General features: G+C 46.3%; 1 protein-coding gene across 15 annotated transcripts in view; it reads right to left on the bottom strand.

The window, feature by feature from the left end:
- Kidins220 (kinase D interacting substrate 220) overlaps positions 1-23,128 on the bottom strand; it is a 71,738-nt gene that overhangs the window by 6,794 nt on the left and 41,816 nt on the right. For 4 of the 15 annotated variants that reach the window (XM_023562950.2, XM_023562951.2, XM_005001499.4 and 1 more), the window contains exons 23-30: positions 15,943-16,121; positions 14,239-14,465; positions 11,780-11,896; positions 11,054-11,110; positions 6,149-6,181; positions 3,232-3,366; positions 1,405-1,503; positions 451-687 (exon numbers count right to left, since the gene is read on the bottom strand). In XM_023562950.2, coding sequence (XP_023418718.1) covers positions 451-687; positions 1,405-1,503; positions 3,232-3,366; positions 6,149-6,181; positions 11,054-11,110; positions 11,780-11,896; positions 14,239-14,465; positions 15,943-16,121 — 1,084 coding nt within the window. The remainder of the gene's footprint in view (positions 1-450; positions 688-1,404; positions 1,504-3,231; positions 3,367-6,148; positions 6,182-11,053; positions 11,111-11,779; positions 11,897-14,238; positions 14,466-15,942; positions 16,122-23,128) is intronic. The other 11 variants (XM_023562952.2, XM_005001498.4, XM_003464941.5 and 8 more) reach the window with 7 other exon arrangements.

Consider the following 23,128-nt stretch of genomic DNA (forward strand, 5'->3'; position numbering starts at 1 on the left):
TCAGGTTCTCTGGGACCCCGCAACGCTGAGGTTCTGGGGGTGCTGGGCCTGCGGTGCCTGACCAGGTGGGGGTTGCTGAGAAATCCAGACACTCAGGAAGCCACTGAGATGGACACGCCCAAAGCCCAGGAGCAGACCAGGCAATCTTGGGCTTCCTGAGGGTGATGCTCCTAGAGGAGCCACTGCCCTGGTCGCAGGAATGAGGGGGGCCTCCCAGCAGTGGCTCCAGTGAGTATGGACTACACCTCCACTTTCCCTGTGGCTAAGGACACTTAAAGGGAGAACAGCAGGGCTCACCCTCGCAGCCCCTGCCAGGCCCAGGGTCCAGCTGCTCCTTCCCCTGGCTTCCCACGGGCCCAACCCTGGCCTGGGCTCCCTCAAAGCCCATGCACCCCGGACTTGGGGGGTGGCATCTAACCTGAGAGGGCACCCTGCTGGCACCACACCCACCTGCCAGCTCAGGTTACTGTGCCTTGGGGCCCCCTCATCCAGGCCCAGCGTGTTGAGCTCCTCAAAGCTGAAGTTGAGCGTGTAGGGTGCTTGGCCAGAGAGCTCAGTGTGTGGCAGCTCTGCACGTGAGGACCGGCGGGCAGACTCCCCGTGGGCAGCTGCAGAGCTTGCGTTCTCGGTGAGGAAGCGGGGGTCTTCAGGGACCACCTGATTCTCTGCATTTCTCATTTCTAGTATCTGAACGGGAGAAAACATGTCACGCCCACACTGACGAATCACACATTAGAAGCACTGTAGAGTCTCTGAGGTATGGTGTAGTGGTGCACACCTGGAACCCCAGCGCATGGAAGGCTGAGGCAGAAGGATCTCTGGGCTACTAGGAGGTTCTGGGCCAGCCTGAACTACAGAGCAAGACTCAGTCTCCAAAATGAATGAATGAATGAATACAAGTTTAAAAAGAAAAATAGTTTTTGAAAATAAAAGTTATGATGCAAACGGGAGCATGTACTTCCTGTAGAGGAATTTCCAATGAATGTGTACTACATCTTATTTTTAGTCAATAAAGGAATGACAGAAATAACCCTTTCTATAAATGATACACTCTGGCTTCTCCCCTCAGGTTACAACCTAAGAAAAGAATCGTGTGCAGCAGAGGCAGGAAGAGCAGATTTGAGTCAAGGAAGAGAGCCTGGCCCAGAGCACTCAGCTGTGAAAAGAAGGGGACAAGTGTGAGCCAGGGCCAGGAAAGGGGTAGGGTCCTATGGGGATTCTGGGTAAGGGACCTGGGCCTGACTGCAGCAAAGGCAGGTGGGGGGCTCTGAGGGGTGGGGAGCCCTGGCTTCAGCCCATGCTCTTCCAGCACAGAAACCTGGCTCTACCGGACCGCTAGGTGTGGCTGTGCACTGGGTCCCAGGACCTCTGCAGCTGCACTAACATGCAGCACGAATGTCTCACCATGCTTTTGAATAGGTGCCAGTCTCCAAAGTTCATATTCATCTCCTTCTTCAGCTCCTCAATGTTACACTGGGCCAGCACCCGACCATTTATGTTTGCCTGGAAAAAAGACCAAGGCAATGATAAAAGACCACAAAACAGGAAATTCTCTGAACCACTGATGACTGAAAAGTGCATCGATATTTAGTGTTAAGATAGTCATTAAAGAGGAGGACAGCTGCCATCCTCCCCAAAATGTCACAAGACACTGTAAGGAACAAGCAGAGTCTGACCAGAGCTCGCGCAGCCCAGGGAGAATCGAGGCTCAGGGCCCGGCTGCTCCCCAATCCCACCCGCTACAGGGGCACCAGCAGCACTGCCGCCCATTCCAGAAGGACCAGGCTGAGTGCTGCAGGGCTGCTGGGGAGGACACAGACACCACCATCCACCAGATAAGCAAGCCAGCTCATCTGCACCAGTGGGGCCTACATACAGAAAGGACAGCCAACTCCTGGCTCCACACACACACCTTACACCACACTCAGTCACACACACACACACACACACACACACACACCTTACACCACACTCAGTCTCACACACACACACACACACACCTTACACCACACTCAGTCTCACACACACACACACACACACACACACACACACAGGCTCACAATGGTCTCAGCTCTTTCAGTTTAACGCTAACTTCCCTCAGAGGAATCAAGAATGTTCTCTTTCCTGGTGATAGGCAGCCTGCCTGCTGATTTGATGCACTATGAAACCCAGGTCCATTAGAGGGTGAAATTTGGGGACCCCCCTCCTGCTTGGCATCAGTGGGGCACTTGGGTCCATGTGGATCTCGAAGTGAGGACCATACGGCCCAGTGGCATTGGAGCCCTGCTCTGACCATGCCAGCCTACAGCAGCCTGGGAACCACATGGGTAAGAGGTCCTCAGAAGCCAGGGTCAGAGTAAGGAAGAGTGGGCAGAAGCCTGGTCACACGGGAATTGAAGTGCTGCAAGGTCACAGGCCGGGCTGCACTTCCCTGTCTTCTCTGAGATCCAGACACCGGGTTCCTAGAGCAGGCAACACAAAGCACTCGGAGACATGGCAAAGGCCCCAGAGCCTCTCGGCTGATGTGGTAGAGACCAGTAGAGCCATCCTCTGCTCCCCGGGCCCGCTTCACAGTGTCCCCCAAGCACCCTGAGCATCATGGGCAGCAGAGGCTTCCAGCCAACACTCCTCTCCACTATGCCCATCTGAAAGTGCCACTGGCGGGGGACCTCCTACAAGGACCTGATTAGCTCTGCCAGGACACAGGGTTAACGACCAAGCCCTGGAGCAGCCTCCCACAGCTGTGCAGAGCCATGGTCATGTGATTTTGCCAGGTGAAACAGGTTATCAGTTCCATCTGTGGGAAATGAGGTGAGCGTGCTCAAGGGGACGGAGTCCTGGAAGCACACTACAGGCTGAGGGTCTCCTGGGCCCAGACTGCACTGAAAATCTGCAGTCTGAAACTCACATTGATTCACATGGTTGAAAATTTCAGATTTTGGAGCACTGTGGATTTCACACTGTCAAACTGGGGTGCTCAGCCCCTATCGTTAAATACACAGGCCCAGGGGGAGGAGCCCTCAGGGTTGCTTGGCCGCACTAGGAGAAGGGCAGCCCACCAACGTACTGAATGCAGTCCAGCCTCTTTACTTTCTGTGACCCATTTGCCCCTTGGGAATAAAAAGCAAGGCTGGGGCGAGGCCCCATTCTTCCCAGAGCCAGGTTCCAGCAGAGCCCTGGTCCGGGAACTCAAGCAGAGCGGCTCTACGCCCTAGGCGAGGCACGCATCACCTTTCTGATGGTGGCACAGTACTGCGGCAGCAGGCTCTGGTCCAGCCCCTCAACCTGCTTCAGCTTCTCACACACAGCGTCCACGTTCATGGCGCTCAGGGACAGCACTGGTCCGGTGGCCGGGCCTGAGCCCTGCTAAGTTGAGGGGAAACACAAGCGTGACAGCATTTAGTATAGATCCTCAAGGTGATACTACGAATCAGTACACACAGGGCCTGCCATACGGGACACACTCAGCTACCTAAGGAGCAGCAGACAGAGCCTGATCACAGCTCCCCAGAGAGACACTGCCCCGACACGTCCCGGTTCCCTCCCTAATGAGGGCGCAGGGCAGCCTCAACACCAGGACAACTAAGCCCAGTGCTCCTCTCTGACCTGCCTGTGGTCCCTGTTCACTCTCCAAATGCCCACAGAGGCTTTAGCAGGCCTCTGATTCACAGTTCATTGGGACCAGAACCCGAGTTATCAGCTATTTTAATTTCCTATTTATTTTGCTCCAATTACTTCTGATGAGGTTGTAGACACTAAAACCACAAAAGAGAGGACAAAGCAACGAATAAAGAGGATTAAAATGATAATGTCTCAGTCTAACTTTCAGATGTATGTAACATACATCTTCAAGGGTATGTGAATTAATAACGCATTTTCTACTTTCTCATCACTTCTGGGACAAAAGTAGACTACTGAATAGTCAAAAATGTATTAGCCACTATTAAAACATTCTCTGTGATGTGAAAGTGTAATGTAATACTATTTGTACTGGTAACTGTATACACATATAGTGAGTGTGTATATATAATATACAGATATTATGCATAAGTATAAATATAGCTAAAGGAACGAGACCATACTGAGCAGACAAGAGTAAAATTACTGCAAGAGGGAGCATTAGCAAGCACGACACAGGTCCATGGAAGTTTGGGATTAATGACCTGGAATGTATTGCACAAAGCATATGTATTTATAGGTTTTTTTTAAAGGTATATGTGCTGCTGAAGCGAGCACTCTAGCTTGTCCCTAATTAACTATAAATTTAATACATGGCATCTATGGTCCGGGTTGAACTGCCATTAGAGTGTGAGAAGTAACACTCACCCTTCTGGGAGTTAGCCCTCATGTCACTGGACTGTTCTGTTTCCTGCTTGTATGAACACAGCCCATGCTCAAAGCATTCATTATCCTCTCACCTTTGCAGATGCTTTCTATGGATGTTTAACACTACACTTACACTATCTTCATTTCTCTTTTAAAACAGCTTTGCTGAGGTATGATTCATAGGCTGTGTAATTCTCTCATTAAAGCATGCAACTCAGCAATTCCTGCCGCTCACTCATACAGTAAGAACTATCAGTTTCAGAATATCTTCTTCACCTCTGGGACACTTCTCTCCTCCTCTTCTCCAGCCCTGCAACCAAGCCCATCCCTCTGGACCAGGAAGCTATTCTAAGCATGTCACACTCAAGGTCACATAGTAAGGAGCTTCCTCATCTGCTTTCCTTTGCAGGCGATGTACCCAGGGTCACCCACCTGGCACCTCACTTCCTGAGTGCTGAACAATTGATCTTTCAAATGATCTCTCCTCACCCTGGACATACCCGCCTTACATACTGGCTGTGACTCAAATATCACTAAAGACTAACTAACAGATCTTTCCACATTGTAGACTATATAGCATATATAGTTATTATTTCTGAATGACTCTGTACAGATGCACAGACATCAGATTCTAAGGAAATTACAATCTTATGCTTGACTGTAAATTGGGCTTTATCAGGGGATAAATTCTCAGTTAATGAAAAAACCATTAAATGATTCTTTGAACAAAGGGGAAATAATAATAACCTGCCAGATCTTGGCCGCAATAATCACATATATAGTAAAATTATTTTGAAGCCAAACAAATTTTGTAACCCAAATAATGATTTTTAGATAGAAATCATTAAGGAAAGGAAGAAGAAAATTTTAAGGAAATTAAAAGCATTTTCAACAATTCAGCAGATTTTTTTTTTTCCAAGACAGGGTCTCAGTGTGTAGTTCAGGGGCCCTTGAACTCAATATGTAGCCCAGACTGGCCTCGAACTCACAGTGAGCCTTCACTTCTGACTTCCAGGTACTGGGATTACAGGCATGGGCCACCATATCTGGACTCAGCAGATAAATTCTTAATAGAAACTTAGGGCCAGAGAGTTAGCTCAGCAGCATAAGTGTCTGCCTGGCAAGCTCGAGGTCATGAGTTTGACTCCCTGTCTCCACCAAAAGAAACTACTCTTAAATAATAACATTTTCAGGGCTGGGGATTTAGCTCAGTGGCATAAGCGCCTGCCTTGCAAGCAGGCAGTCGTGAGTTCGATCCCTGGTACCGATAAAAACGAAAAAGACAAAAAAAAAAAAAAAAAAAAAAGAAAGAAACAATGTATTACTTGGAGAACATACAGAATTGTTCAAATTATAACTTGAAATGCATTCTTACTTGAAATTTATCTGTTTTAAGAACAGATGATTTCGACATATTGATTTTACAAATCAGAATTTATCTTCTAAGAACATTTTCTAATACAGAAAACTGAATGCAGCAAGTGTTAGTTTGTTTAAACTGTTAAAATATAAACTTCCAACATTCATACAAATCAAAATTTCTCCAGGTAAAAGTAAAGTTATCAAAACACTAAAATTACCATGAGGGAAGTGTTTCATTTTACAGTATAAGTAGATTAAAACTACACTTTGAAACATTATCTGGTAAATTTATTAAGCAAGCTTGAAGTTGATTAGCCAAAGGTGAGCACCATGGAAAGGCTGGAAGCAACTACAGAAGAAACGCAAGGCCCCCAGAGAAGCAGAGATCTAGACACAGCCCAGCACATGGCAGCCAGCGATCTCATCTAAGTAGGCGAGGCGACTTGCGGAGTGTCTGTACCTGTCTCTGTCTGTTAGACCCAGGCTCACACAGCTTCGAGGAAGGAACAGAACACAGTAAGGAAAACATCAGAAAGGCAAAGACTGCGTTCCCCCGTCAGGCCCGTCATTTCCCTTCACTCTGAACAATCCCCTCCCTGCACACACACACATGCATCCATGCATATGCATGCATGCACACAAACACACACTATTTCACGAACGTGTTCAGTAATTTGTAAACTTTGCTCTCAAAATTCTTATTTTCTCTATTAAAGGTATAAACTGTGCATCATAGACTCAATGCCCCTCTAACTTGCAAGCTTAAATTTTAAGCCAGTTAGTAATAAGGCTTACTGATCATAAAATGAAATACCTAGCCACATGGAGTTGATATTCACAAATAAATATGCTTTCAGTTTGGGGGTTTGTATTACGGCACATGTAGACTGTAATGTACGCACTACAATGCAGTACAAAAGCAGGCCTCTCGAGCCAAGAAATCATAATAGAAAAAAAAGGCTGCAGCCTACAATTAACATAACTATTTTAGTGACACAGATTTTTCAAAGCTCTAATTTAAACAACTGCTGCTGTTAACTATTGTTAAACTGGTGGCAAATTTTCTTTTTTCTTTTCCTTCCTCTTCCTCTTCTTCCTTCCTTTTTCAGACAAGATCTCACTATGCAGTTCAGCCTTGCCTTGAACTCATACTATATAGCTTAAATTGGCCTTGAGTTTGTGGTAATCCTCCTGCCTCAGCCTCCCAAGTGGTGGGATTACAAGTATTTCCCACCATGCCTGGCAAATATTCTTTAAATGCTTAAAGTAATATAGAGATGACTGACAACACTGTATCAAAGTAAATTTAGATCATCATTTTAGCAAACAAAAAGCAGGGGGTGGCTAGCCTAATGCCAGATGTCTTCTAACAGAACGGTATGGTGGGACCCTCATTTCCTAGATTATTAAGCTTATCGTAAATAAAATTTAAAAAGTAACTATATTTGTATCTGTGAAGATATGAAAAAATATTTTTAAAAAGTGCTAATGAAATTACAGTTTATTTTAGGGCTCCCTAAAACATAAGAGAAAGCTATTGTTAAACTAGCTGGACAATATAACTGACTCTTCAAACTACTTGAGAAATGACAATTCTGTCAAAGTTGATGGATAAGGCTTAAAGTTATTATTTTTAAGGGCAATCTTAAAAACACACACACACAAGTACTAAACAACTGTAATGAATGTGATTCCTTCTTTTAACCTTAACGGTTCTCTCACTGTTAAGATTCCTGTCATTCCGTTTCTATGAACACATCCCAGTCACTCTGACTGAAATTTAGTAACTGCTTGGGGAAAAGGATTCTGTGTTGAAGTCTGGTATGAAGACTTACAAGCAGGAAGTAAATACAATCTTTCACTACACTCTCACGAAAGGGAAAAGCGAGTACTTTTCCACACTCAAACACAGCACCCAAGACAAGACTGAAACCCTGTTCAAAGCACGTGGCTTCCAGCGCGCTGAGCTACTGCGAGATCCTCATGGTGAGCCTCAGGTCTAAGTTCCTGGCTCTTCACCTAAGGCGTCTGGAACTTCATCTGAACAGACAGAGGCACTGTATCAAAGTAAATTTAGATCATCATTCGCCCTGGCTGGGCGAATGCTTATTTGAACACAGCTTACAAGTGTTTTTTTTTGTTTGTTTTTTGTTACCAGAAACAGAACTCAGGACCTTGTACCTGCCAGGCAGGTGCTGATGCCAACTGAGCTCTATTCTCGGCCCCGGCTTACAGGTTTTAAACCAGTGGTGGAAATCGGACTTCCTACAGGTGGGCTCTTCTTCACTCTGAGCTCAGTCACTCCATGAACTGGACCTTACTTCATGGAAAGCAAGATCTGTATTTCTGCAAACTCTGACTAAGCCAATGGTTTGCATCAGTCTCTCCCAGTAAAGGCCAGGGCAGCCTGGAAGTCACAGGACTGGTCAGCGCCGCCTTGCTGATTATGAAACTCCGCAATCATGACTGCTGTGCCGTTTCCAAGGTAAAATGCACCCCTCGGCTGCCTCAAGCCCCTGAGAGGGCTGAGGAGATGTGAGCCCTGGAGCTCGGAGTCAGCCACAGGCACACAGGGGTCGACTGTGTCCTGTGCTGAATCAGCAGGGGACAGCCAAACCTGGATTGCTGCGGGGGTGGACTTCTCACGCCAAGCTTGACAGCAGGCATAGCAGCTCTGCTGTTGGTTTCTGTGACAAGAGGGGTTGTGCCTAGGGAGGGCTTTTCTGTAGTATGGTACAGTGTAGTACAGTATTTTACTTGTTTATTTGCTAAGTGGCTAAGTTACCCAGACTAGGCTCCAACTTGTAACCCTCTTGCCTCAGCCTCCTAGAGTTCCAGATTACAGGTATATGCCACCACACCTGGCTCATTCTTGCAACATCTGAGCTCCCCACAATGGCTACAGGAGTGGCCCCAAGGTCATAGCAGGACAGTCACTCCTCCAGCTAACTCCACTTGGTCAGGATTTCACATTGCATCTCTGTGCGTGCTTCCATTTCCTGCACTGCCACAGCACCATGCACAGTCTTTGTGTGCCCAAGTCGGGTACATTTTAACTCTGTTTCTGGAAACCTGAGGAAGGATAGAGAGCAAGGGGGGCTCAGGCCTGCACTCACAGTTTGTGAACAGAGCTTCGATTTAGATCTCACTCCGCAAGAAGCAGCCTCTGCATAGAAATGGGAAACACTAGCTGGGCATACTATGCATCTAAGTCATTTTTCCTTTTTTTTTTTTTCTTTTTTTTGTAAGAATTGGTATTACTCTCCCTCAGAGATAAAATTTTAGAGAAAACTCTAGTGTGAACACTTGTATTTTATAAATCCTGGCCTTTATGTGAAATACTAGGATACATTTATAATCTACTTGATAAATCCTTGGCTGGCCATCACAAGCTATAATTCTTACAAGGTTAAATGAAAGAAAACCCAACTATTTTTCTAAGATCTGTCTTTTAAAGATTCACCAGATGGGCTGGGGATTTAGCTCAGTGGCATAAGCACCTGCCTTGCAAGCAGGCAGTCGTGAGTTCGATTCCCAGTACCGATAAAAAGCAAAAAGACAAAAAATAAATAAATAAATAAAGATTCACCAGAAACTTCTGTGGTTAAAAAAAAAAAAAGAGCCCATCTATTATTTACCCACGCCCCCCAAAAAAGCCCCAACTGTGTAGCTAGTTAACCCTCTTCGATCTGGCTTTCCCCCACATTATTCTGTATCTATAACGATAGTTAGTTCCAAAGTGCTCGTTCAGCTCCTGACCTATCTATAGCAGCCTTTCTCATACAGGGCATAGGAGACTGAGAGACATGCCGTCCACTGCTAGTCCTGCTAGAAGGCCAAGGACGGCCGCACTAGGAGTCCTTGACATTTCCACCACTGCTTTTGACTCGACAAGGGACCCAGTGTCTACCTGGACCACCATTCTGCCAAGCACATCTCACACACTATGCCACTGGTGAGCTCTCAGAAGCGAAGGACACTTGGTGAGCATTTACTATGCACTATGGGAGTTATACAACTGTCTATTAATGTTCTAACAGCAGCAACATGGTTATTCTACTAAACAAAGGCACTAAAGCAGGCAGAGAACCTGTAAGCTTTGTTACGGGGTTCCTAAACCCCTCAGGAACCATGCTATTTCCCTTTCCCCAAAAACCCACTGCAAGATTGGCCTTTCCCAATGGGCTTTGGAAGAAAACCACCTTTTTCCAAGTATCTGCACACTGTAGAACACAGGAACAGCCTCCACTGCAGCAGGTCAGTGTCACAAAAACTACCCATCCTGCACTGGATCTGAGACAGAGCAGCTTCAGCACAGCAGTACACATGGGAATTTGGACTCTAGAAGTTGCTCCTGCGCAGAGTGTGGTTCTGTCCATCAGTGCAGGGCTGGGGATGGACACAGAACTCGCACATGCCAGACAGTGTGGGAACACTCAGCCAGGACCCTGGCCCTGACAAGCTTTTAAGGCTCAGCACAAATGTTCCTTACTAAGTACACGGTCTGGGATAATCATTACCAAGTGACTTCCTCCTCCTCTGAGTTTTTTGTTTTTTTTTTTAAACCTCACTGAAGGCTTTAAGGAAATACAATGTACCTCAGCTCATGAACTCAGTTGTTCTGTGAGTTTGGAAAAGATAGCCAGCTTTGTGTTTGTGTGGGAAAGATGGCCACAGTCCTGTTTGTCACCTGATGCAGAGTTTGCGAACAAAAACAAAATCTGGCCAAGCACTTCTGTTTGTGAACAGAACTGCTACAACAAAAGTATCAGTGAAGCCAGGTGTAGTCCCAGCAATTGGGAGACTGAGGCAGGAGGACAGGTATGAGTCAGAGGCCAGCCTGGCATACAGAGCTGACCACAAGGCCAACCTGCACTACATAGTGAGACACTGTCCAATAAATAAATACATAAAAAAGAATTAGTGAATCACAGTACTGCTATACAGATAGATGTGACTTCCTCTCCATGCTAACCCTGTTCTGTCTGGAAATTTTATTTCAGTAAACAGACAAAAGCACACAACATCTAACCCATGTCTTGCAGTCTCACAGATGACAGCCCCGTGTGCAATGGCGAGTACAGCCTTAACTCTGTCAAGGGGGACAGAAAGCTGGGCCCTAAGAGACAAGTAAAGGCAGTCGCCCCAGGTGGTGCCGAAAACCCTTTCCCACTGGAAAGCAGAGCCCCACCCATGTCACTGAAGAAGGGGAAATGCAGGAGGACGACAGTGTCAGGTCAAGCACCAGCTCTAATGGTTAGTAACGGCTACGCCACGCTCGCCGCCAGCACATCCACGGGGGAGGCAGCATTAGTGAGTTGAGGAAGCCACGTGCGCCAGCGCCCACCGCAAGCCTGCTCGTTACCCTCGAGGCATCCGTGGGGGAGGGAGGCCCCTCGGCAGCATCCTCCTGGATAACCTCCTAGCGGGGACAGGAGAGTGCGAGAGGTGGGGTGAGCAGACCACAAAGACGAAGGCCAGGGCATAGTGGGGCGCATCATCCCGCAGCACCCCTTTTACAAGCAACATTCCACAGCTGCGTTACAATGACCCTAACGGAGTCTGTTCTTCCCTGTCACCTGAACCGAGTCTGTCATCAGGGACCCCTACCTATATAGGCACATGTGTGTTTTAGTTTTGGTGCACTTCAATGATTTCCCCTTAAGCTATTTAATTTGTGCCATTAGACAGAAACAATTTTTCCATTACATCCTCTATTTTACATACACGAGTGTGTATATATTTATATATACACACTTACATACCATGTAAGCATTTCCTTTAAAACATATTAGAAATTAGCAGATGTAAAACATTAGTTCTTAAAAGTTTTGGTAACCAAGGACTGCATTCCAAAGCAGAAATCTCTCATCAAAAAAAAGTCCACATTTAGTCCTGGGACTGTTGATCCTTTTCCCTCCCCAGATATTTACCAACAAACAGGATGAAACACATTTTCTGTCAGTAACAGCTCAAAGTTTCTTCACGCTGTTTATAACACCGGTTGCACTTCCCTGCTCTGGAAAGGCAGTCGCCCGGATGGCGCTGCCTGCATCCACGAGCCCACGCTCCGTCCCCGTGAGATACTTACTAGGCCACTGCTCTGCTCTCTGAGAGGCAAGCTTGTTTTTACAGATGGACGTGAGATGAGATGTTGGGAGCCGCCAGGGTAATACCTTGGCGTGTAAAGGTAGGGGGCAAAGAATGGCTATGGAGAAACATGTAACAGAAAATGAACAATCACAGAAATCAAAGTGTCATGAGATTCAGCAAATGAAACTAACCAAACACAACTCCAATTAATGCAAATGACAAAACAAAAGGCTAACACGTCTCCTTCGTACTTATGAGCTGTCAACTCAAATTTAACTTATTATGTACATTTTTATACTCCTCATTTAATACAAGCTTTCAAAATAACAAGTAAAATTTTACACCTTACAGTTTGACAAAATGTATCTTTACACTTTCAAGTGGTTTACAGTGGTTTTCCTGTGTCAGGTTCTAGGTAACCTATATATGTCTCACAATAGCTTTAAAAAAAATTGGAATCTTATTGAAGTACAATGCTTATTAGAATACTTTTCACATTTTTTTAAAAAAAATTAACATAAACCATTTTGAAAGGCCAGGGCCATGTAAGAACCCCAGCATAGATTCAGGAACAGGGCCCCTTCCCATCCCCAGGGTGATCCAGACCCTGACACCCAGCATGCTCTGTGCCCCAAAGCAGAAATCTCATTTTAAATAATACAGAGGGACTTGAACAACAGTATCAGGGGATCTGAGTCAGATACAGAGACGAGGGTCACTGGGTTCCACTGCACCAAGGGACATCTTCCCCTCATAGTCTCTACCCTGACTGTTAAGAGAACTACTCTCCTTAAGGCTCAAAACTACTAGCCTTAAGGCTCTCCTTAAGGCTAAATTAACCAAAGCAAAAACAACAGAAAAATCACTAACCTTAAAAACAAGAACATCTGAAATGTTTTAAAATCCAGAAAATTCCAGTAAACCTAGCTTTCACACTAAGCTACACGTAGCCCTTTTTATCGTTTATTTCTGACACAGGGTCTCAGAAGGTCACCTGGGATGAGCTCATGTGGTAAGGCTCCTCCCTCGCCTCCCAGTGGCTGGGACCACAGGACCATGAGTCCTGAAATCGGTGAACAGCAGATCTCCATCAGCCAAGAGGGTCTGGTAATTTTTCTTTACAAAATAAACTCAGTCTCAAAACTTCAACTGGCAGCAACCAAGCTATTTTATGCAAAACCATTGCAGATTTTAAGACTGGCAGATAAAAATCTGTGTTTCACATTGTCTATCCCATAGTTCAATTTCATAAAGCTAGAAATGCATTACGAAACACCACTGCTCCACCTGTTTGCTTTTTGTCTGAATAGAGACAAGCAATAACATCACCAGGGCCTCTATTTTTCTTTTCGGGGGGGACCTGGAATTGAACTCAGGACATTGCATTTACCAGGCAGATGCTGTGCCACTGAGCTAGATGCCTAGCCCCCCAGGGCCTATATGAACTGCATTCCTAACTACTAACATAGCCAATATTTTTCCAAAACTGAACATTTAAATTCTGGAGTTCCTTTTTGGCCACAGTGATTGTAAACTTCTCTTTCCTCCCAGCTCTAGGAAATTTATTTAACTATACAACTGGCTTCCATGAATATTAATTAATATGATGCAATCTTGTATTAAACTACAGAGGGAGACAACAAAACCTAGGAATTGCAACTGACCCTACAGCACAGGTCCAGGAAGCAGCAGGCATGGCTCACAGCCTCCTTGCTCACAGGAGAATGAACAAGGTCATGAAAGCGAGAACAGACAGCTCGGGTCACCTAAACCCAGTAAGGTCTGCTGCTTCTGATCTCTGCACTTACATCTAGACAACTGTGCATTTGTATAAAGTAAGCAGTTATGAACTGAGAACAATGTGAAATACCAAAGGTGGATTACGGTGGATTTAACTGACAATAGCACCTGAGCCTCACAATCAGTGTTTTTCCATTACTCTCTCACATTTAAAAGATATAAATTATATTATGTACAGGAATAAAGAACAACTATAGGAATTTCAGTTGATCGATGTTGTAAATGTCAGTATAAATTACTTTACAAAGTATACCAAAAAGAAAATCAGACTCTTATAGCAATGGATAGTTATGGCTGACCTGGTGTTTACTTCCTTATCAAGAAAATAAAAACTAAAAGCATCACTGACATTCAAACTTTTTTTTTTGAGACATGGTTTCACTATGTAGTTCAGGCTGGCCTTGAACTCACAGTGATCCTCCTGCCTCAGCCTCCCAAGTGCTGGCATTACAGGTGTGTGCCACAAGGCCCAGCCTTTAGATTCTTTTAAGATCAAGAGCATACAAAAAGTCAAAATTCTGCTGATCTTTGAAAAATCACATTTTATAAATCTTTACCCTTTATCTATTTTAAGGCCAAGTACACAATCTGCAGCAGAAGCCATATGCACCCTTCCTGGGAGAAATCGTGAGCCATGCAGCAGGGCCAGCCGCTTACCCTGTTGTAGAAGGGGTGCTGGGGACCCGTCATGCCACTGTAGTAGCTGCTGTGGGGCTGAGGGGACACCACCCCGCCGGCGAAGGGCCCGTTGAAAGATGTGGAAGATGAGCAGACGGAGGGGGGCTGGCTGTAGCCCGATGGCCCCCGAGGTGTGGCTTCGTGCAGGGGCAGCTGTGGGTAGGCGAGGGCTCCTATGTTGATCTGCTCCCTGGCGGCACGCACGTCTGCAAGATCCCAGCAGTAAGAAGATAAGACACATGTGTCAGTCCCACCCACTGCCTGCCAGATGGCGTCCTCTCTGTAGGGAGCAGCCAGCGCTCGGGGATAGGAAGTCCCAACTGCTCCTCCCCAACTCTGCCAGGCACCCAAAGGAGCACACAAAAGCTTGCGTCACCATCTGAGAAGCCTCGACACCTGGACCCTTCTCAGCTACCCGTGCTGTTAAGTCTTCTACTTTCTAAAGGATCTATGACCTGCTCACAATACTCATGCCTCATCTGTGCTGCTCCCCCCACCTCCCTGCCCTAGGACCTCCACACTGCTAGGTGTCGGCCCAATCTACTCTCAGCTGCAGGGGCTCGTAGCAGAAGGCTCGGCCACCACACCAGACAAGAGACAAGCACGGGTTGGGTTGCTCCTTCATTTAACCCTTTTGGTGCTGGGGCTGCAGCCCAGGGTGCTGTACACAGTGGGTGAGTGCCCATGCCCCATGCTGCCACCAGACAGACTCAGGGACCGGCAAGCCCCAGCTGGGGACGCTAAGATGTGCATTTCTTCACTGGTGACTACCGCAGCTCCCTGTCTAACCCTGCCCAGCCAAGCCGCACTCTATCTCGCACTGCAGGAAGGGCCTGGCCAGCGTCCTGCAGCACTGCTGTGAGGTGACTTTGCCCAGTTCCTAGAAAACTCAAGGGCTGCCAACAGAGATGAGTGGTGAAAAGCATCCCATTTCGATGAAGGCTGGTGTTAGGGTTCATGTCTAAATGCCCCCCAAAGCCTCAAGCAGTCACAGGTGGGGCTTTTCAGAGGTGGCTGGCTCTGGGCACATGTGCTGGTTATTAAGGCGTGTGATCACTGAATTACTGCACTGACTGACTGGTGTAGTCCTGGGTGCAGACAGTGAGAAGCCTGCCCTTGGGGCGGGTGCTGCCTGTCCTAAGGGGACACAGCCTGGAAAGAACAGGAGAGCAGAGGAGGGGGCAGGGCCAGGGAGAGGAGATGCCAGAAAAGGGGCCACTGCCACCACTGGCTCCTCCACTGCTGGCTCCATTCCGCTTGCCCCACCTGCCTGCCAGGAGCTGTTTCTGCCCTGTGATGTCCTCTGCCCCTCTCCCCACCCCAGAGCCCACTCTGGGCTGAGCCTCCTACAGACTGAGAGGACCCTCCCCTCCTCCTGCTGCAGGCACTCGGTGTTTTGTCTCAGCAGTGGTGGGCAGTGCACACAGGGCAGCACAGGAACTCCCTGCACTAAACTTTAACGCCTTGGCTCAGTGCCACCTCCACACCAGGCTGAAACCATAAGTCACTAATCTGTCCACATAAATTTTGGATCCTCCTGCCTCAGCCTCCCTGAGTGCTGGGATGACAGGAGTGTACCACCATGTTGGCTAACATCTCTTTAACATCCCTAAACTCCTATATTCTATTCGTTTTCTTGTGTAGTGCTTAGTTCACATATCGTGACTTTTCATGGACACCCACCTGCAATAATCTCCCGGAGCTTGGGGTCCAGGTTTACTGTGCATGGCAGAAAGGTTTTCACATCCCGGGCCACAAGAACTGGGGTCCTCGAAGACAGAAACACTTCAAAGTTTCTTATGTCTCCATCAATCTCAAGCAGGGGCTCCACATCTTTGGTTGTTGGAATATTTTTTGATATTCTTGGAACAAGAAAAGAAAGGCAAAGGTCATTCTCCTCACTATGAGAAAATCTAATTCCATATAGTTCAGAGCCTGTTATCTAACATATTAGACACCTCACTCTTGCTTAAAACGGTGGGTAGAGACCCACGTAAGTGATAGTTACGTTATCATGGTAACACTGAGGGAGGACAGTGACATAACAGGGATGATAAGAGTTCAGTAACCAAGGAAGACAGTGGGCTCCAGCAAGACTAACTCCCCACTCAGCCATGTGCAACACTGAGAAGGCTGAGGCAGGAGTGTTGCCATGAGCTTGAGGCCAGCCTGGCTTTCACAGTGAGACCCTATCTCAAAAACAAAAATGAAGGGGCTGGGGATTTAGCTCAGCAGCATAAACGCCTGCCTTGCAAGCAGGCAGTCGTGAGTTCGATCCCTGGTACCGATAAAAAGGAAAAAGACAAAAAAAAAAAAAAAAAAAAAAAAAGAAAGAAAGAAAGAAAGAAAACAAAACCTACCCCAAATCACACCCCCAGGAGAAACTTTGCTTCTGTACCTTACGACTTTACAATAGAATACTACAATTCTTTCTTTTACAGAAAAAAAAAAAAAACTAAGAACTTTAAATAAATTATAAAAACTAGGAAACTATTAGGACAGACTTCTTTTTCTTTCAGTCCTAAGAATCAAAACCATGGAAGCAGTCCACTACTGAGCTATTCTCCCAGCTCAGGCTTTTTCTTTTTTTAAAAAAAATTTTAGTCAGGCATGGTGGTGCACACCTGCAATCCCAGCACTGTGGGAGGCTGAGGCAGGAGGATCACAAGTTAAACCAGCCTGTGCAATTTACTAAGATCCTGTCCCAAAGCAAAAACAACTCAGAAAAAAGAGCTGTGAATACAGCTCAATGCAAAGGTGTTGGGTTAAATTCCAAGTGCAGAAAGAAAGGAAAGAAAGAAGGAAGGAAGGATGGATGGAAGGAAGGAAATAAGTTTTATTTTTCTGTTGTAAAAAGATATAGAAAATACAAAAAAGGAGACTGGAAAAAACACATATTTTTATTAACCACACAGTAACTGGTAACAGTCGTTTCTTATGTGGAATTTCTACTTTTTGGTTTTTTGGTACCAGGGATTGAACTCAGCCTTGCACTTGCTGGGCAGATACTTCCACTGCTGAGCTAAATCCCCGAGCCTTTATGTGGAATTTCTTACACCGCTGATTTCAAATAAACAACTCTGTATCAGGCAGAGATGTTTGACTAGGAATTTTATTTGGTGAAAAATACTATTACGCGTCACTATATGCAACTGGCCAACCTCCCTGTCTTTGGAGATGGCTGATGGTGACAAGGCCAACAGCTCAATGCACCGGCCCCAGGCTCCTGCTACTCAAAGGTCAAGCTCAAGGTGCACCAGAGAGGAGGGACAGGAAGCCCAGGAAGGTGCTGGAGGCTGAAAGACTGGAAGAGCGGGGGTTCCTCTAAACACCTGCTAAGAGCAGAGCCATCACAAAGCTGAGAGACCCACAGAGCATGTAGGGACTGAGCCATAGGAAGGAAGGACAACAAGCTTTGTCCGAAGGTGCTGAGTAAAACTCTAGCCAAGAAAGCGCGCCCAGCAGTTCTGATTTTTCTGTGATGCTGGGGCTGAACACAGGGCACCTCACGGAGCTTCAACTCCAGCCCCTCGCTATTGTCAGACAGGACCTCAAGAAGACCAGGAGGGGCCTGAACTTTCAATCCATCTGTCTCAGGAGCTGAGATTACCGGTGTGCACCAGTGTGCATAGAGAGCTGTCTCCATTTGTGTGAAACTTAAAAAGCTAAGCATCTGCAAACAGCAGGTCAAGGTTGCCAAATGGGGGACTTCCAGAAGTAATGGCTGCCAGCGGGTGATACCCAGGCACACATGCGCGAACACCAAACTCAGGAAAGTGTGCCTTTGAGCACAGTAGCTTCCCATAGGGCCCATACACCACAAATCGCTGCTCAGAAATCACCTGGACAACCCTGAACAGCAGGTTCTACTGCGAGAAGCCCCTCCCTGAAAAGCAGAAGGCCTGCTTTGGGTAACAGTCTCGAGTTCTTCAGGATCAGTGCTTTTCTGCTCAGACCTGATACCTGCCTAGTCATCTTCGAAAATCCAGAGAACAATACTAGCAAATGAGAAAGAAATCGGGTGCTATCGAGGAGAGAAAAAGAGCAATTTGGGCTTAGTACTCTGCTGGGGTCCTTAGAGGGACACACAGGTGCCCCTAATAGAGAAGCTCTCTGAGATGGGAAAACAGCAGTATTTGAGCTGATTATCAGATAAATCTGAAATGCAACAGGGAACCTGGGGGATGAGTACACTGTGCAGCCCAGCTAGTTCAGGCATCTCTCACACCGGCAGAGAGGAGAGAGGCTGGCAGGATGGGGACAGAAACACAGCTCACAAGTCACATGACACAGATGACTCGCACTCCCATACCAGTGCACAGCCTTAATGCGGGCAGTGTTTCCTGCAGGAACACGGCCAGGCAGGAGGCACTCAGGCTGAGTTCGGCCGAGAACCCGCTGCCAGATGGGATGTTCATGTGATAACCTTATGGCAACAGGCCCTCAAAGTCACACGGGCCTCCATTCCATAGATGTAGCCTTTAAAGAACTGAAGTAGCTTCACTTTCCAATGAAGAGTGAACTTCCACTTCCAGCATTATGAATCATGTGAGCTGGAGTCACCAGCAGCTAAATGGCCCATGGACAGCGGTTTAAAACCTCAGGCATCCATGAGCTCCTCATGGTGTTACATGGGGCTTCTTTCCCCACCACCAACCCCCAGCACCTGTCCATGCTGATAGCAGTGCATGGTGCCACACGCTAATCACAGATGCCAGGGTCTACAGAGTCTGCCTGGGCTCCTAGGCAGGAATTACAGTGAGCCACTCACAGCACTTCTATTCAAGGTAAGGGTTTAAACTGCCCAGAAGAAATTTTCACTTTAAATCAAAACGTAAGCAAAGTTTTAGAGTACAATTTGTGAAGGCACTACTTACACTTTTCTGAAAGTAGCTGCTTACTAATGTCGGTACTTAATAGGAGGTCAAACATTAAGATAAATTCTGTCTCCCTCCCCTCCCCCTCCCTCCTCTTCCTCTCTTGCTAGGGATAGAACCCAGGGCTTTGCATGTGCTACACAAGCCCTCAATCAGAGCCACACTCCCAGCCCACATTTTCTTTAGACCTTTATTACAGTGAAACAAACTGAACACCTCATAAGCCCTCAAGTGCTTTTTCCACTGGGAGCTCACTTATGGGTACCTATCCTGCACAAAACACTGTGGAGATTCTGGGAGGCAGAAGGGACACAGACAGAAAACAGCCACACAGCACAGCACAGCACAGCGGCCCGAGAGAGGACCCAGAGACAACAAGACACTGGTCGGCATACCCCCCCACCTCTGCAAACAGCTGGAGCCTAGGCACTCAGGAGCCTTCTGTGTTTCCCGTTCCCCCCACTACGCCTACCCATCCTCTGCACTGGTGTAGTTTCCCCTCCCAGGAAAGTCGCTATTCTAAGACCCAAGAGCACTTCTACTTTATTGCATATGAAACTAGAATTCCTGCCAGGGATTTAGCTCAGTGGCTTAAGCGCCTGCCAGGCAAACATGAGGTCATGAGTTCAATCCCTGGTACCAAAAAAAAAAAAAAAAAAAAAAACGAAGACCAATGTGCCAGTTCCTGTCTGAGTCATCCTGGAACTTTCTTTTCAGTACTAGGAAGTGAACCTGGGGCCTTCATACTGAGCTACACTCCCACCCACCTTACTCTTCACATTGAGACAGAGGCTCACTATGTCACTAAGTTACCCAGGCTGGCCTCGGCCTCCCAGAGTGCTAGGGTGACACGTATGTGTCAGCATACCCCCAAGCTGCCATTGCTGGAGTTTTGGCTGTGTGTGGACTTTGAATTAAGCCTCTCTGTTCACAAAATGCTGCATGGAACACATAGCCGCAGCCCCGTTCCAGGCACACAGCTCAGGCGACAGAAGCGACAGGAAGCACCAGCCCTTTCAGCAGTCTCACCACGGGCTGCACCACACATTGTGGGCCACGGACCATGACCCACGTTTCCGACACTGTGCTTCTCATTCCACGTCACTCAAAGGAAATGGCTATCCCTGGGAGGTGGTTTGTGCCGCTGACCTGGCACCTGCTCCAGGCAGAGCTTATCCATTCACTGCCAGAACTAACTGGAGGCTGAGCAAACAGATGCTCTGAGGGCTGCAGGGCCGCAGCGGTCACCTGCAACTCTGCACCTGGTAACAGGTGTCCAGACAGTCTGCTGGCCTTCCCCTGCTCCACTAGTTTAATTTAAGAATGCCATCAGCTGAGTGGATTAACTCACACTAATTCCGCTTTGTTCACTGAAATTCTGCAAAAGAGTCTGCTTGGAGAAGAAGTTTCTCCTGGGGTTGAGGGAACGGAGTATAAACACTGGTGCATAACCCACTTGACATAAAAACTGCATCTTCATCAAAAAGCAGTCTGCTTTTTGGCACCAGAGATTTACAGCACAGGATGACATTTCAAAATGTTCTAGTGAAAGAAAATGAACTCGAATTTTTACAGCTGTCTGACACACCACTAATCAAACCATAAGTTCCCACCAAGCGATGGGTCATTCGGCATATTCCATCATTCAGACAGAAGAAGGTGGGTACAGTGCGATAAACTCTGAACAGCAGGTAGAGCGTACAGGGGCTCTGAACTCAAGGGTCATCCTACGAGCATGTTCCACAATTAAATAAAACTTTTTTACACAAGTTATCTTAAAAGATTTAATCTTGGCCAGGACCAGTGGCACACACCTAACATCCCAGCACTTGGGAGGCTGAGTCAGCAAGATCACTGTGAGTTCAAGTGAGAACTACACAGTGAGATTCTGTCTCAAAAAAAACACCAAACAAAAACAAAAAAATTAACCTTAAATAACTACAGAACTGACTTCTCTTTAGTATTTAATAATTTACATCTAAATTTGCAAGAAGATCAATTTTAAAAGTTAGTCTTTCTTTCATATCTAGTTAGTAGCTACTTCTCCAAAGCTAATTTAAAAGCATTTTAGGAGGGGACAGGGCTGTGACTCAGTTGTAAAGGCGTCAGGAAATAAGTTCCACTGGAGGTAAAAGTAGGAAATATATTTAGAAGATTAAGAGGACAAAGTCAATAAGGAAGACTTACTTTAGAGGATAAGGTATCAGTCAACTTCAAACTATGCCACGATTAGGTAGCAATTCATTTGCTCATCTCACTGTTGAAAAACATCATTAAAAAAAAAAAAAAGAAAGGAATAGAAATTCAGCCTCGCCTTAAACCGTTCTCCCCTAGTTTCATACAAAGGGAAGCAGCAGCAGAGGACACCAACTATCTCTCCCAGGGAAACGCTGCCCCCTCTCGGCATCCAGGGCACTGCAGAAAGCCAGCACTGTGACCACTTGGGGGCCTGCCGGTTGGCCAGCGCTGTGCTACACACTGCTGTATTCATTTTCTTTTTTTCTCATATCTTTAAAAACATTAAAACACACTGATTTGATAGTCTAAGATCACAAATCTTTGTTGAAAAATTAACTTCAAGAAAAAAAATTGACTACTGACCTCTAAAGGCTTCTTTAATTTGGGGGATAAATCTGACTCTTTCAATAATCAGATTTGATAAAAATATATAAACAAGCAAGGTGGTCTGTATTCTAAATAAACTGTAAACTTGCATATGTAATGATTTTTTTTATGTACCAAACATACTTTTATGTTCCAAAACATGTTTTAGAAAAACTGACTCTGGTGTTTCTAAACAGCGTTGCATTAATACAGCAGAGTTTTTCAGGTTGAGGTTAGAAATATACAAGTTGAAAATATTAAGATTTGGGGGGGGGGTCCCACATTAACATAAGATGCTGAAAATGATATGACAAGTTTAATGGCTGAAAACGTATTTTAAAAATTAACTTCATCCTATGGAAAGCTACTGAAAAGCCACCTACCAAAAAAACCAGACATAAAAATAGTGCAAAGTTTACATAAAAGCCCAGCTGCAGAAGGGCCTGATGCCATGAGCCGGCTGCTGAAGCAATGCACACGGAGCCTGTGCAGTTGCCAGACACAGTCAGAGCTGAAGAAAGCAGCATAGCTGGGGTTTGTAGGAGTTGCTAAGAAACATGCTGTGATATACAAGGTAAGTGCAATGCTTTGGAAAATTCCTATCTCAGTAACATCCCATTGATACATTGCTTTAAGTACACACAGGTCTATCAATTAAAAACTGAAAAAAGGGGGCTGGGGATTTAGCTCAGCAGCATAAGCACCTGCCTTGCAAGCAGGCAGTCGTGAGTTCGATTCCCGGTACTGATAAAAAGGAAAAAGACAAAAAAAAAAAAACTGAAAAAAGTATGCCAGGCTGGTGGAGCACAGCTGTAATCTCAACATTCAGGAGGCTGAGGCAGGAGGATCATTACCAGTTTAAGCCCAGACTAAGCTACAAAGTGAGCTGAACACCAGCCTGAAATGCAAACACCAGCCTGAAATGCACAGTGCGAACTTCTCTCAAAAAGACAAAACAAAACAAAGTGAGCTTCCCAACTAAGCAGCATGTATGAAACAATGTTAAAAAAAATTTCTGCTACCTCAAAATCTAAGAGAAGAAAATGAGTGCAAGGATTACTACAAGAGAGGTGAGACAACTCCACAAACTCAACCCGACTGGCATCCAGTCTCTAGAGCTGTTCCCATTCCTTGATGTCTGCATACCAATGAGACAAGTCCGCTCAGCGCAAGAATGCGCTGTAGACGAATGGGAGCACAGGAGAGGAAGAAAGGGGAGAGGTCCAAGACACCAGGAGCAGGGGAGAAGCCCGAGATGCCATGAGCAGGTGAGAGGCCCGAGACACCGGCAGCAATCAAATCAAACCCAGCCCAGCAAACCCTAGGCACAAGCTGGACAAACACATCCTAGGACATCCATTCACAGAGCAGCATGCAGAGCTCAGGGA

This window comes from Cavia porcellus, unplaced genomic scaffold, assembly GCF_034190915.1.
Source record: "Cavia porcellus strain 051 isolate PalLab524CR breed Dunkin Hartley unplaced genomic scaffold, mCavPor4.1 scaffold_8, whole genome shotgun sequence".
Classification (NCBI taxonomy): domain Eukaryota; kingdom Metazoa; phylum Chordata; class Mammalia; order Rodentia; family Caviidae; genus Cavia; species Cavia porcellus.